Source organism: Chrysemys picta, chromosome 7 (assembly GCF_011386835.1).
Source record: "Chrysemys picta bellii isolate R12L10 chromosome 7, ASM1138683v2, whole genome shotgun sequence".
Classification (NCBI taxonomy): Eukaryota; Metazoa; Chordata; order Testudines; family Emydidae; genus Chrysemys; species Chrysemys picta.
The window spans coordinates 53,474,581-53,488,752 of NC_088797.1; the positions used below are offsets into that span (position 1 = coordinate 53,474,581).

The 14,172-nt window shown below is 48.2% G+C and overlaps 2 protein-coding genes across 14 annotated transcripts in view; both read left to right on the forward strand.

The window, feature by feature from the left end:
- Window positions 1–14,172, forward strand: part of USP4 (ubiquitin specific peptidase 4) — a 145,225-nt gene that overhangs the window by 58,734 nt on the left and 72,319 nt on the right. For all 13 annotated transcript variants that reach the window (XR_010589444.1, XR_010589445.1, XR_010589446.1 and 10 more), the window contains 2 exons: window positions 8,444–8,602; window positions 12,357–12,581. Coding sequence is in view for 7 of the 13 variants with exons in the window: in XM_065553186.1 (XP_065409258.1) it covers window positions 8,444–8,602; window positions 12,357–12,581 (384 nt within the window). In the remaining 6 variants the exon portion in view is untranslated. The remainder of the gene's footprint in view (window positions 1–8,443; window positions 8,603–12,356; window positions 12,582–14,172) is intronic.
- On the forward strand, window positions 753–2,090 carry LOC135972865 (serine/arginine repetitive matrix protein 2-like). Its single transcript, XM_065553193.1, has one exon. It carries the CDS (start codon window positions 888–890, stop codon window positions 1,950–1,952), a length of 1,065 nt encoding a protein of 354 aa, XP_065409265.1. The 5' UTR covers window positions 753–887; the 3' UTR covers window positions 1,953–2,090.

Below are 14,172 nucleotides of genomic sequence, written 5' to 3' on the forward strand. Positions count from 1 at the left end.
TCATTCTTGTATCTGAAGCTAGAAATATGAAGTATTACTCTGAAGTCCTATAGTAATTATGCGAAGTGTAGGCCATTAATGGTGGCTTGGAGTCTTGATGGCTTCCATTGACTAGGACAATTGGTTGTAAATAGGTCTGTTTACTTGCAAACCTCCCTGGGTACCTGCAGGCCAGCCCTGGAAGAATGAAGAATGAGGTCTCACAGGACATGTGACCATGTCACAGGATATTGGAATCCATCTTAAACCTGGTGCTTTTCCATTTAGAAAGAGGGGTGGGGATTCCTGCCTTGTGCCAAAGCTATAAAGGGGGGTGGAAGAGAACAAAGGAAAGGGGGCTGCCAGTCATGAGAAATCCCCTAGTTACCACCTGAGCTGGAACTAAAAAGGACTGTACTGGGGAAAGGATTGGGCCCAGACTAGTCTGTGAAAGAAGCTTATTGGAACATCTCCGAGAGTGAGATTTACCTGTATTCAGTTTCTTAATGTATTAGGCTTAGACTTCTTCTTCGAGTGATTGTTCACGTCCATTACACATTAGGTGTGCGCGCGCTGCGTGCACGGACGTCAGAAACTTTTTCCCTCAGCGGCTCCCGTCGGGCCGGCAGGGTCCCCCCTCCCGCAAGAGCGGCGCCCCGCTCTAGAGTATATATATCCCTGCGGGCCCAAGCCTCCCTCAGTTCCTTCTTACCGTCCGTGGCGGCGTTGGAACAACTCTGTCTCTCGTCTGAGAATGTCCCTTAGCATAGTAGTTAGTGTTATCTTTACAGTTATCAGTTCTTTAGTAGCTAGTGTTAAGCTTAGCAGTTATCAGTTCTTTAGAAATACTCAAACTTCTTTGTGTTAGGTGTTTGGTCAACCCCGGCACCGGCCCTGGGCAGCGGGGCATGCCGTACGCCCAAGGCTTCAAGGCTTGTGCCACGTGCCGCAAGCCTATGCCATTAAGCGATCCACATGACTCGTGTCTCCGTTGCCTGGGGGAAGCACACCAAAAAGAGCGCTGCAAGATCTGTAAGGCTTTCAAGCCCAGGACTAAGAAAGAGAGAGACTTTCGCCTTAAGCAGGTGCTCATGGAGATGGTGTTACAGCCCTCCACTTCGACAGCACCGCCAACCTTGGTGTGGAGTGCCCCGGCATCGGTCCGTGATCCGGCGCCGGCGGGGCACCCTAAGCCCACGGCACTGAATCAGCGGGAACACCTCCGGCATCGGTCGTCTTCGCCGGCAAAATCGAAGGGCCAACCCAAGGCCCGAAGACGCTCCCCACGTAAGAGGGTAGCGCCCGCGAAGACCTCGAGTGCGCCTAAGGCCATTGCGGCCCCGGCACAGATCCCGGTGACAGTGGCTCCGGCGCCGAAAGGCCCGTCGAGCCCCGGGATAGGCGCGTCGAGTGAGGAGGAAGGGCTGGAGGAGCTTTTGGAAGAGCCCTCCACTCCGGACACATTTGAGGCAGCAAAGGACCTCATTGAATTGTCCACTGAGGGCCCCCTCCAAACTAAAGACAATCCGCTGAGACTGCCATCCAGAGGCAAGCCGGCAATGGTGCACCTATCACGGTCACCATCTCAGCACCATTCACAGCGCCGGTCCCGGTCGAGCTCCGCCTCGGTGGACTCCCGGCTTCCCTCCGCGCAGAGAGCCGCACAGCCGTCGGGCCACAATAAGCGCCCAGCACCGACCCAGCAGCCCTATTCGAGTAGGCACCAGGACGTGTCAGTTACACGATCCCCGAGACCGACCACCCGTAGTCATTCCCGGTCCCGTGGTCACCGGTACCGATCCAGGTCCAGATCGGCAAGACACTACTCCCGGTCGGTCACGGAGGCACTACTCTCCGACCCTGGAACGGCACCGTCCCACAGCACCGCCGTGGCCTTCCAGATCACCGTCCGTGGTTTCGGAGGCAGACTCGGGCTGGTCCAGCAGATATGCCCACAGGGCACAGGCCAGTAGGGAACACGAAGCCGCTTGGCACCCACAATGGGGCCAGCCAGGACAATGGCCATTCTGGACCCCTTGGGGTCAGCAGCAAGGCCCCCCCGTCCAGGACCACAAGATCTCGGCCCTTGCTCTCCGCAGTGGCGCCCGTCTTCTCGCAAGGAGGCCACGGTCTCCAGACCACGGGAGCGAGAAAGGGCGGACTCGGCACCGAGCCCGGTACCGTCTCAGACCCAGGTCATAGAACGGGCCCCAGAGAAGCGCCCAGTCGGTGAGGAGTTGCAGGAAGAGGAAGACGCGCAAAAGGCCCTGACCTCTTCCTCCTCACCAGACGAAGCCGTGGTGGGCACAACAGTGTCCGGCCCTCCCCTGATTGACCATCGGGCGCACCAGGAACTGCTCCGCCAAGTAGCCCTCAATCTGGGGTTGCAGGCAGAGGAGACGGTAGAGCAGGAGGACCCCATGGTCGACATCCTAAGCCCGGAGGGCCCCTCCAGGATCGCGCTCCCGCTCATAAAAACGGTCCAGTCCAACTACAAAACAGTATGGCAAACACCGGCCTCCAGTGTACCAACTGCGAAAGGTGTGGAGAGGAAATACTTTGCCCCATCTAAAGGGTTTGACTTCCTCTTCTCTCACCCAACACCCTGTTCGCTGGTCGTCTCTGCGATCAACGAACAAGAGTGACATGGCCAGCAAGCCCCAGCCCCCAAAGCCAAGGAGGCAAAATGCTTGGACTTATTTGGGAGAAAGGTCTACTCATCCGGGGGCCTCCAGTTGAGGATCGCTAACCAACAAGCGATTCTGAACAGACACAACTTCAATTCTTGGGCACCAGTCTCCAAGTTTAAGGAATCCCCGCCTCAGGGCTCACAACCTGAGTTTACGGCTATAGTGGACGAAGGGAAGGCAGTAGCCAAAACCTCCCTACAGGCCTCCCTTGACTCCGCAGACGCAGCTGCTAGGACAATCGCGTCAGGGGTAGTAATGAGACGCTCGGCATGGCTACAGGCTTCTGGCCTTCCCCCAGAGGTGCAAAACACCCTCCAAGACCTTCTGTTCAAGCGGTCAGGCTTGTTTTCGGACCAGACGGATGCCAGACTGCATAGCCTCAAAGACTCTCGAGCAACCCTCAAGTCGTTGGGAATGCATACCCCAGTGACACAGAGGAAACCCTTTAAGCCCCAACCACCCCAGAGGCAGTACCACCCTTGTCCTCGACAGGAACCGTACCGCAGAAGGGGCAGGGATAACAGGCGTAGACGTAACAACACGCCTAACCAGGGCCAAAATCATGGCCAAGGCAAGCCGCACCCAGGAAATAAGCCAGGGTTTTGAAGCTGCGATCGAGGACAGCGTACCAAACTTTATTCCAGATCCCCCTCTATGTTTCAGGGACCGCCTGTCCCGTTTTTACCGTGCTTGGTCACATATAACATCGGACCGCTGGGTCCTGCGCACGGTGGAGGCGGGCTACACCCTTCAGTTCTCCTCGCCCCCTCCCTCCCATCCCTCTTCAGGGACCCCTCTCACGAGCAACTCCTCATGCAGGAGGTGCGGACCCTCCTCACAGTAGGAGCAGTGGAAGAGGTTCTTCCGGACCTAAAGGGGAAAGGATTCTACTCCAGATATTTCCTGATTCCCAAAGCAAAAGGGGGCCTCTGTCCCATTTTTGGACCTACGCGGACTAAACAAATTTTTGGTCAAGGCACGTTTCCGTTTGGTCTCCCTTGGAGCTATTATCCCATCCCTGGATCCGGGGGATTGGTACGCTGCCCTCGATATGAAAGATGCGTATTTTCACATCGCCATCCGCCCGGCCCACCGGCGGTTCCTGCGCTTCACCATCAACCAACGCCATTTTAAATTTATGGTCTTGCCCTTCAGCCTGGCAACGGCCCCGCGAGTATTCACAAAATTCATGTCCGTGGTGGCAGCTTTTCTTCAGAAAAGAAAGATACACGTATACCCGTACTTGGACGACTGGCTCCTCGTGGGCAGGTCGGAGGCCGAGGTCCGCTCCCACATGACGCTGGCACTACAGGTGTTCCACAAGCTCGGTCTACTGGTCAATGTGCCCAAGTCCTCACTGATCCCCACACAGAGACTGGACTTCATAGGGGCAGTCCTGGACTTGGTGGCGGCACGGGCAAGTCTTCCAGTGTCACGGTTCTTGGCCATTCAAAGGGTCGTAAGCTCCATCCAACAATTCCCCATGACCGCGGCCAGATGCTGTATGCAACTCTTGGGGCACATGGTGGCCTGCACACACATAGTCAGACATGCCCGCCTAAGACTCAGGCCATTACAGTTGTGGCTGGCCCAAATGTATCGCCCCAACAGAGACCCCTTAGACCTAGTAGTGACAATCCCAGCTCGTGTGTCGAACTTCCTCCACTGGTGGCTCGATCAGCAGCAGGTTTGCGAGGGGGTCCCCTTCGCTACCCCGCAGCCCACTCTGACGTTAGTAAGAGATGCATCGGACCTGGGTTGGGAGGCGCACCTGGGGGACCTGCGGACCCAGGGCTTATGGTCCAGGGAAGAAAAGTTGCTTCACATCAATCTGAAGGAGTTAAGGGCGGTTTGCCTCGCCTGCCAGACCTTTCACGCTACCATAGAAGCCCACAGCGTGTCAGTTCTGACTGACAACACTACCGCCATGTTCTACATAAACAAGCAAGGCGGGTCCCGATCCTCTCCCCTCTGTCATGAGGCGCTCCTCCTATGGGACTTCTGTATAGCCCATTCGGTCCACCTACTCGCAACATATCTCCCGGGGTCCAAAACGGATTAGCAGACCGCCTCAGCCGGTCCTACCACATGCACGAATGGACGTTGAGACAGGACGTCCTGCATTCAGTCTTCCAGAGGTGGGGGTTTCCCCAGGTGGATCTCTTCGCCACCAAGGGCAACAGCCAATGCCCTCAGTTTTGTTCATTCCAGAACCTCAGCCCGGGCTCGTTGGCAGATGCCTTCGCGATTCCGTGGGGCGGGAGCCTGAGGTATGCCTTCCCTCCATTTCCGCTCATCCACAAGGTCCTCCTCAAGACCCGCAGGGACAAGGCGGCAGTCATCCTCATCGCCCCGGCGTGGCCATGCCAGCACTGGTTCACGACCCTGCTGGAACTGTCCGTGACCGCCCCGATTGCCCTCCCCCTCCATCGCGACCTCATCACACAGGACCGGGGTCGCCTACTCCACCCGAACCTACTGTCGCTACATCTCATGGCGTGGTATCTCTCTGGCTAAACGATATGGAGCACAGATGCTCCCACCAGGTCCAGCAAATTCTCCTTGGTAGTAGGAAGCCCTCCACAAGAGCGACCTACCTTGCCAAATGGAAGAGGTTCTCCCACTGGTGTGAGCCTCATCACCTACAGCCTGTGCAGGCCTCAGTCCCATCAATACTGGACTACTTGTTGCACCTCAAGCATCAAGGGCTCACCCCCGCCTCAATTAAAGTGCATCTGGCTGCCATATCGGCGTTCCATCCTGGGGAGTTGCGAGTTTCGGTGTTCTCCAACCCCACAATAGCCCGATTCCTCAAGGGGCTGGAGAGGGTGTTTCCCTACTCGCGCCCGCCAGTCCCTGCGTGGAATCTTAACCTGGTCCTAACTAAACTCATGGGGCCACCCTTTGAACCCCTAGCCTCTTGCTCCCTCATGCACCTCTCATGGAAGGTAGCGTTTCTCGTGGCCATCACATCGGCTAGGAGGGTATCGGAATTGAGAGCCCTCACTTCAGAACCTCCTTATACAGTTTTTTATAAGGATAAGGTGCAACTGAGGCTGCACCCTAAATTCCTTCCAAAGGTGGTCATGCATTTTAATATGGGTCAGGACATTTGTTTACCGGTGTTCTTCCCTAAGCCCCATATGGACCCAAGCCACCGCAGCCTGCATACCCTCGATGTCCGTAGAGCCTTGGCATTTTATCTAGAACGGACCAGGCCATTCCGCAAATCGACTCAACTGTTTATTGCCATTGCGGAGTGAATGAGAGGCCAGCCTATCTCGACGCAACGCTTGTCAGCATGGATTGTGCTTTGCATATGCACGTGCTATGAGCTCGCCAACCTACCAGCCCCGGATATCCGGGCTCACTCAACTAGGGCCCAAGCGTCCTCGGTGGCTTTCTTGGTGCAGGTTCCACTCCAGGAAATCTGTAAAGCGGCCACCTGGTCGTCGGTGTATACGTTCACAGCCCACTATGCGATCCATCATCAGACCAGAGAGGACGCAGTGGTCGGCAGGGCTGTGCTTCAATCAATTGTTCCTTGACTCCTACCCTCCTCCAATGGTAAGCTTGTGAATCACCTAATGTGTAATGGACATGAACAATCACTCGAAGAAGAAAAAACGGTTACTTACCTTCTGTAACTGTTGTTCTTCGAGATGTGTTGTTCGCGTCCATTACACTTCCCACCCTCCTTCCCCTCTGTCTGAGTCACCGGCAAGAAGGAACCGAGGGAGGGTCGGGCCCGCAGGGATATATATACTCTATATATAGGGCGCTGCTCTGGCGGGCGGGGGGACCCTGCCGGCCCGACGGGAGCCGCTGAGGGAAAAAGTTTCCGATGTCCGTGCACGCAGCGCGCGCACACCTAATGTGTAATGGACGTGAACAACACATCTCGAAGAACAGTTACAGAAGGTAAGTAACCGTTTTTTGCGTGTTTTGTTTTATTTTGCTTGGTAACTTACTTTGTTCTGTCTGTTATTACTTGGAACCACTTAAATCCTACTTTGTATACTTAATAAAATCACTTTTGTTTATTAATTAACCCAGAGTAAGTGATTAATACCTGGGGGAGCAAACAGCTGTGCATATCTCTCTATCAGTGTTATAGAGGGCGGACAATTTATGAGTTTACCCTGTATAAGCTTTATACAGAGTAAAACAGATTTATTTGGGGTTTGGATCCCACTGGGAGCTGGGTGTCTGGGTGCTGGAGAAAGGAAACCTGCTGAGCAGTTTTTGGTTAAAGTCTGCAGCGTTGGGGGCATGAACCAGACCTGGGTCTCTGTTGCAGCAGGCTAGCGTGTCTGGCTCAACAAGGCAGGGTTCTGGAGTCCCAAGCTGGCAGGGAAAACAGGCTCAGAGGTAGAATCCTAGAATATCCGGGTTGGAAGGGACCTCAGGAGCCAAAAAATCTTACTGCATTATAGGTGAAACCGCATTATATCGCACTTGCTTTGATCCACCGGAGTGCACAGCCCTGCCCCCTGGAGCACTGCTTTACCGCGTTATATCCGAATTCGTGTTATATCGGGGTAGAGGTGTATCATAAATTTGAAATAGAACATCACTTTTCAGGGTTACTTAGCAGTAACAACCATGAGTCAGTCACTGTTAAATGGCAACATTAACTTGTTCTCTAAGAAAATTTCTCTCCCTCATGAGTGCTGCTGGAGCCCTCTGGTTTGTTTTCCCATAAGTGGGGCTCTGATGCCCTGCTGGCCACCTCATGCTTGGCTCCTTCTAATTTGTGGAAAAAAAATCAGTGGGATCACCTGCTCATGGTACCAGAATGATCGCACTTTCAGAGTAATTGTGGATCTTCATACTGTGATCCTTTCTTATGTTTCAGTAGGTGACAATCGAAGTATTGCCTTTACATTATGAGGTAGCACCCAGTGTATTGAATGGAGCAGTTCACACCTCAGAGCGATTGTTTCAAGGTCTGCGCAAGTTTAGGCTGTTGTTGTTACATTTGTTACAAATTTGTTAGTCTCTAAGGTGCCACAAGTACTCCTGTTCTTCTTGTTGTTACATTTGGTTATACTCTAGTCAGTTTTCAAAGTTTGTTTGAAATTAGAACAGCTAAAGACTTAGAGTAGAATCCTGGCTCCATTGAAGTCATTGGGAGTTGTGCCACTGACTTCAATGGGGCCCAAATTTTACTCTTAATAATTTTTAGTGAAAGCTGAGACTGGATAACAATTGAGGCCTGTCTTTGCCGCACAACCCAGCTAATCTTTCATGTCATGTGGGAGGAAGGGCACCCACCAGCCTTTGGGAAACGCTGCTCTAACTGATGAGTTAGAGAGACATTTTCCTTATGGACATGTTGTTCCATAAATATCCGCTACAGGGATTCTTGGATTTTTCTCTGAAGTATCTGGCTGACGTAAGAGGATCTTGGACTAGATGGACACTGGTCTGATCCACTGTAGCAATTATGTTCCTAAAAGAGCACAACTGAAACTTGTACAACACTCCAGGTGCTGGTAGTTGGTATTTCTTGACCCAGAGCTTAGTATCAGGCAGTCCAGATTCCCACCATCCTGCTCTTTAAAAATGCCCTTGATTGAAAAGTTTTAAAATAGGCCAGGAAATCTGTACTGACATCCTTGTTATGTTGTCTTCAGATTCATTGTAGTTAGCACTAAACTACAGCAGCTTCTTGCTGCAGAAGTCAGGATATGATTTTCTTTATTTCATTTTTACAGATACATGCATGACGCTGCTCTGACCAGATTGTCCCCGTTCTGTTTTAATTTTAGACCCAGGTCGGCCGTTTTGCCCCTCAGTTCTCAGGGTACCAGCAGCAAGATTCTCAGGAGCTCTTGGCATTCCTCCTGGATGGCTTGCACGAGGATCTGAACCGAGTGAAGAAGAAACCCTACTTGGAGCTCAAGGATGCCAATGGCAGGCCTGATTCGGTACAGTATAAAATTATACCCTATGCTCAACTGGAGGCTCTGAGCTACATTTAAATAGCATGAATAGTCTGTATTAAACTGCTGTCCAAAGCCAGGAAGATGATAGTTAAAGCTGTAAATGCGCTTAAGTTATTGTTTGCACCTTGGGATTGCAGTGATCTTACTATATCCCCAGCGTTGCTCTGACACTTGGAATGCTAGAAGTCTCAATAGAGGGAGATTAGTGCGCAGAATGCAGCTAATAAACTCAAACGTGAATGGTAAACTGCATTATCCCATATCACTGCAATTTATCACTTGACTGTCATTCCATGTGTTCTATGTGCAGTGAATGTGATTGTGGCAACACAAATGATGGCATAATTTACCCTTTCTCCAAGATACCACCTAAATCTGTTTGTTGTGTATGTAAGGAATTGCCTAGAATCCTGTTAAGGAGAGGGGGCCTTGGACCCAGCCTACCGTTGCCTTTTATCCAAGCACTTCCATTTTTCTCTAACTTAAGGAGACGCTCTGAGCATTTATGCCGTATCTTTCCTTCATAGTCCTGAGTCCTGCTGTTGGCGATAACTCTGATCTCATCTCAGCAACCCAGTTATAGTGCATATGGTACTGTACCATAGGTAAAGTGTGCCAAACCAAGAAGAGCTTCCAATCCACAGGCTCAAGCAAATAGAAATCCTCAAACTCGGACAAGAATTTCCAGAAAGCCAGTTCAGATAGCTCTATGATTACTGACTGCAGATGTCCTTTAGTTCAGCCCCCTTACCCTTCACTGGGGGAAAAGCCAAGTGATGTAGATGTATCCTAGGATAATGATGATTGATAAAATACTTTCCATTCCAAGAGTATCTAAGGAAGATATTTAATAGCAGCTGCTAAAACTAGACATTTTTAAATTGGCAGGTTCAAATAACTTGCAACAAAGAGTTTTAAAAGAACTGACAGAGGAGCTCTCTGGACCATTAATGTTGATTTTTAATGTGTCTTGGAATACTGGGGAAGAAAGCTAAAGTGTTAATATTTAAAAAGAATAAATCGGATGAGCAAAGTAATTATAGACCCATCAGTCTGATGCCGATTCTGGGCAAGATAATGTAATAGCTGATATGGGAACTCAATTAATAAAGAGTTAAAAGAGGGTGCTATAATTGCCAATCATCATGGGTTTAGGGAAAACAGATCTTGTCAAACTAACTTGATATCTTTTTTTTTTAATGAGGTTACAAGTTTGATTGATGAAGGTAATAGTGTTAATGTAATATACTTTGACTTCTTTAAAGCATTTTACTTGGTACCACGTGACATTTGATTAAGAAACTAGAGCAGTACAAAATTAACATGACACGCATGAAATGCTTTAAAAACTGGCTAATTGCTGGGTCTCAAAATGTAACTAAATGGGGAATCAGCATGGAGCGGGTGTGTTTCTAATGGAGTCCTGCAGGGAGGGGTTCTTGGCTCACTGCTATTTAACATTTTTATCAGTGCTCTGGAAGAGAACGTAAAATCATCACTGATCAAGTTTGCAGATGACACAAAGATTGTTAAATGATGAAGAGGACAGGTTAATCATACAGAGCGTTCTGGATTTCTTGGTAATCTGGGTGAAAACAAACAATATGTATTTTAATACAGCCACATATTAAGTCATACATCAGGAAACAAAGAATTCAGGCCATATTTAAAGGATGAGGGACTTTATCTTGGGAAGTAGTGACTCTGGAAAAAGTCTTAAGAATCATGGTAAATAATCAGCTGTGAACGTGAGCACCCAGTGCGAAGCTGTGGCCAAAAAAACTAATGCAATTCTTGGATGCATAAATGGGAATATTGAGTAGGAGTAGAGAGATTATATTACCTCTGTATTTGGCACTCTTGCAACTACTACTGGAAATATCATGTCCAGTTCTGGTGTCCACATTTCAGGAAGGATGTTGATAAATTGGAGAGGATTCAGAGAAAGAGCCATGATAGTGATTAAAGCAGTGGTTCTCAAACTTTTTTTTTTTTTTTTTCATGGACCACTTGAAAATTGCTGAGGGTCTCAGTGGATCACTTGATGATCTTTCCAAATATTGTTTGTACTGTTAGCTAACTATTGTAAAGCGCTTTGGATAAAAGCGCTATATAAAACAAATCCCTTAATAATTGATGTTTTTTTTGTTCTATAAATAAAAGCACACAACTCATATTTTAATATTAGTAGTCTTACCTTTCTAATGCGATGGATGTGCCCTCTCTCCCCCGCTGCGGCAGTCCCTGAACTGGGGCTGGGAAGGAGGGGGGGGTCTCTTCCCGGCCACAGAGCTGAGGCTGGGAAGGAGGGCCATCTCTCCCTGGCAGCTGCAGCCCTGGAGCTGGGGAAAGTCGCATCCCACAGCCACAGCCCTGCACGTCCCAAATTCCCCCCCACTCCCACTTCTCACCCCACTTCCCCCTCTCACCTATCTCCTGTTCCCCCCAAGGCTACTACCTCACCTTACATGTGCGTCTCCTCCAGGGTCCTGTGCGGCTCCACTAATTAGGTGGGTGGCCCTTCATTTTCTTGTGTGTGGCCGCCCAGGCACACACCTTAGAGGGAACTATCCGCAGACCTTCTGAATGGCGCTCGTGGACCACCAGTGGTCTGCAGACCACAGTTTGAAAACCTCTGGATTAAAGGATTAGAAAAATGTGTTTTATAGTGATGCTTGAGGAGCTCAATCTGTGTAGTTTAACAAAGAGACAGTTAATGGGTTACAGTACCTATATGGGAAACGCATTTGATAATACAAGGCTTATACAAGGTCCAATGGCAGGAAGCTGAAGTGTGACAATTTCAGATTAGAAATAAGGCATACGTTTTTAATATTGAGAATAATTAACCATTAGAACAGTTTACCAAACATTGAGGTAGGTTCTCCATCACTGGAAAATTTTAAACTAAGATTGGATTTTTTTCTAAAAGATTATGCTCCCATTCAAAGAGGAATTCATTCAGGGAAGTCTATGGTCTTTTGTTACATGGAAGGTCAGACTAGATGATCATAGTGGTCCCTTCTTGCCTGGTCTATGAATCATCATCTTCTAACTTCAGGCTCTGGGCCACAGTCTTCTACTCTTCCAGAGAAAACTCTGCATAACAGTTATAAGCTGAGAGCTTTTGCCAGTTGGAGACCACAATCTGTCCCTTCTGGGTCAGGACAGAAAGCAAATGACCTTTCCTGGGTAAGGACTACATGAAGCCTTGCATACCCCACTATGGGTAGGAAATCCATTCTATGTCATACTTTCCACATACAGCCTAGAGATGAACTTTAGCTGCATCCAGTATATGGGGCCTGATCCAAAGTCCTTAATGTCAATGGGAAGACTCCGATTGATTGCAATGGCCTTTGGATCAGGCCCATGGACTTCAAGCAACTTGCTCCCTCCACTGCCCCCTCTCTCTCCAACCCTCACCTCCTACACTGAGGAAATCTGTAGCAATACAGGCCTGACCTAACACAGAGTGGTAGAATTAGGTGTCCGCTATTTCCTTCTGCAGCAGGAAAGACTTGCAGACCTGGGGCCTGGTTAGTGAGGGAGAATAGTAAGTGGTTAAAAGGGGCTGAGTTCAGGAAACCTTAATAGTATTTCCAGCTTGTTTAGGTGTGCATATATATATATTTTAAATATCAGAATAATGCTGAGTTCCTTTTGTCTCATGTCTCTGTATTTACAGTTCTAGTGAAGTGTATGAGTCAGAATTAATTTTATTTCCTTTCTACAGGTGGTGGCGAAAGAAGCCTGGGAGAACCATAGATTAAGAAATGACTCTATCATCGTGGATATTTTTCATGGCCTTTTCAAATCCACCTTGGTCTGTCCAAAATGCTCTAAAGTTTCTGTGACTTTTGACCCTTTCTGCTATTTAACTCTTCCACTGCCCTTGAAGAAAGATCGTTCCATGGACGTTTCTCTGGTTTTTGCAGACCTGCATCGTAGACCTACCCAGGTAAAAAAAGACATTTGTAGGTGTGAATTATACCCAAAGACAGTCACTGCAATCCAGTTCAGGAAAATCTGATCCATTTGACTATTAAGGCTGAGATTTTCAAAGTCACCCAAAGGACTTGGATGCCAAATTCTCATTTAAAATTTATTGGGGATTGAGCACCCAAAATCGAAAGTGGTTTGGAAAATATCTCATTCTAAGTGACTGGGATGATGGGGCAACAGGAAGCTTATTTGCCCTGGTGGCAACAAGAGTACATATGATAATATTGGAGAGCATAAGCAATGACACATTTGATTGTCACATCCAACCCTGCCTGCCTCTGGTGCCTTGGGAAGTGCTAGGCTGAAACTTCTCTTGAGTGTATAGGGCTCTGAGAGGACTTATGCAAAATGAGGGGGTTAGTTAAACAGAAATTAAAAGGTACAGTGACTAGAGTGAAATCCCTGCAAGCTGCTTGGACACTTTTCAAAGACACCATAATAGAGGCCCAACTTAAATGTATACCCCAAATAAAAAAAAACACAGTAGAAGAACTAAAAGAGAGCCACCATGGCTTAACAATTATGTAAAAGAAGCAGTGGGAGATAAAAATCATCTTTTAAAAAGTGGAAGTCAAATCCTAGTGAGGTAAATAGAAAGGAGCATAAACACTGCCAAATTAGTGTAAAAATATAATAAAAAAAGCCAAAAAGGAGTTTGAAGAACAGCTAGCCAAAAACTCAAAAGGTAATAACAAATTGTTTTTTAATTACATCAGAAGCAGGCAGCCTGCTAAACAACCAGTGGGGTCCCTGGACAATCGCAATACAAAAGGAGCACTTAAAGACGATGAAGTCATTGCAGAGAAACTAAATGAATTCTTTGCTTCAGCCTTCATGGCTGAGGATATTAGGGAGATTCCCAAACCTGAGCTGGCTTTTGTAGGTGACAAATTTGAGCAATTGTCACAGATTGAGGTGTCACTAGAGGAGGTTTTGGAATTAATTGATAAACTTAACAGTAACGAGTCACCGGGACCAGATGGCATTCACCCAAGAGTTCTGAAAGAACTCAAATGTGAAATTGCAGAACTACTAACTATGGTTTGTAACCTGTCCTTTAAATCGGCATCTGTACCCAATGACTGGAAGATAGCTAATGTAACGCCAATATTTAAAAAGGGCTCTAGAGGTGATCCTGGCAATTACAGACCAGTAAGTTTAACGTCAGTACCGGGCAAATTAGTCGAAACAATTGTAAAGAATAAAATTGTCAGACACATAGAAGAACATAAATTGTTGGGTAAAAGTCAACATGGTTTCGGTAAAGGGAAATCATGTCTTACTAATCTATTAGAGTTCTTTGAAGGGGTCAACAAACGTGGACAAGGGGGATCCAATGGAAATAGTGTACTTAGATTTCCAGAAAGCCTTTGACAAGGTCCCTCACCAAAGGCTCTTACGTAAATAAAGTTGTCATGGGATAAGAGGGAAGATCCTTTCATGGATTGAGAACTGGTTAAAAGACAGGGAACAAAGGGTAGGAATAAATGGTAAATTTTCAGAATGGAGAGGGGTAACTAGTGGTGTTCCCTAAGGGTCAGTCCTAG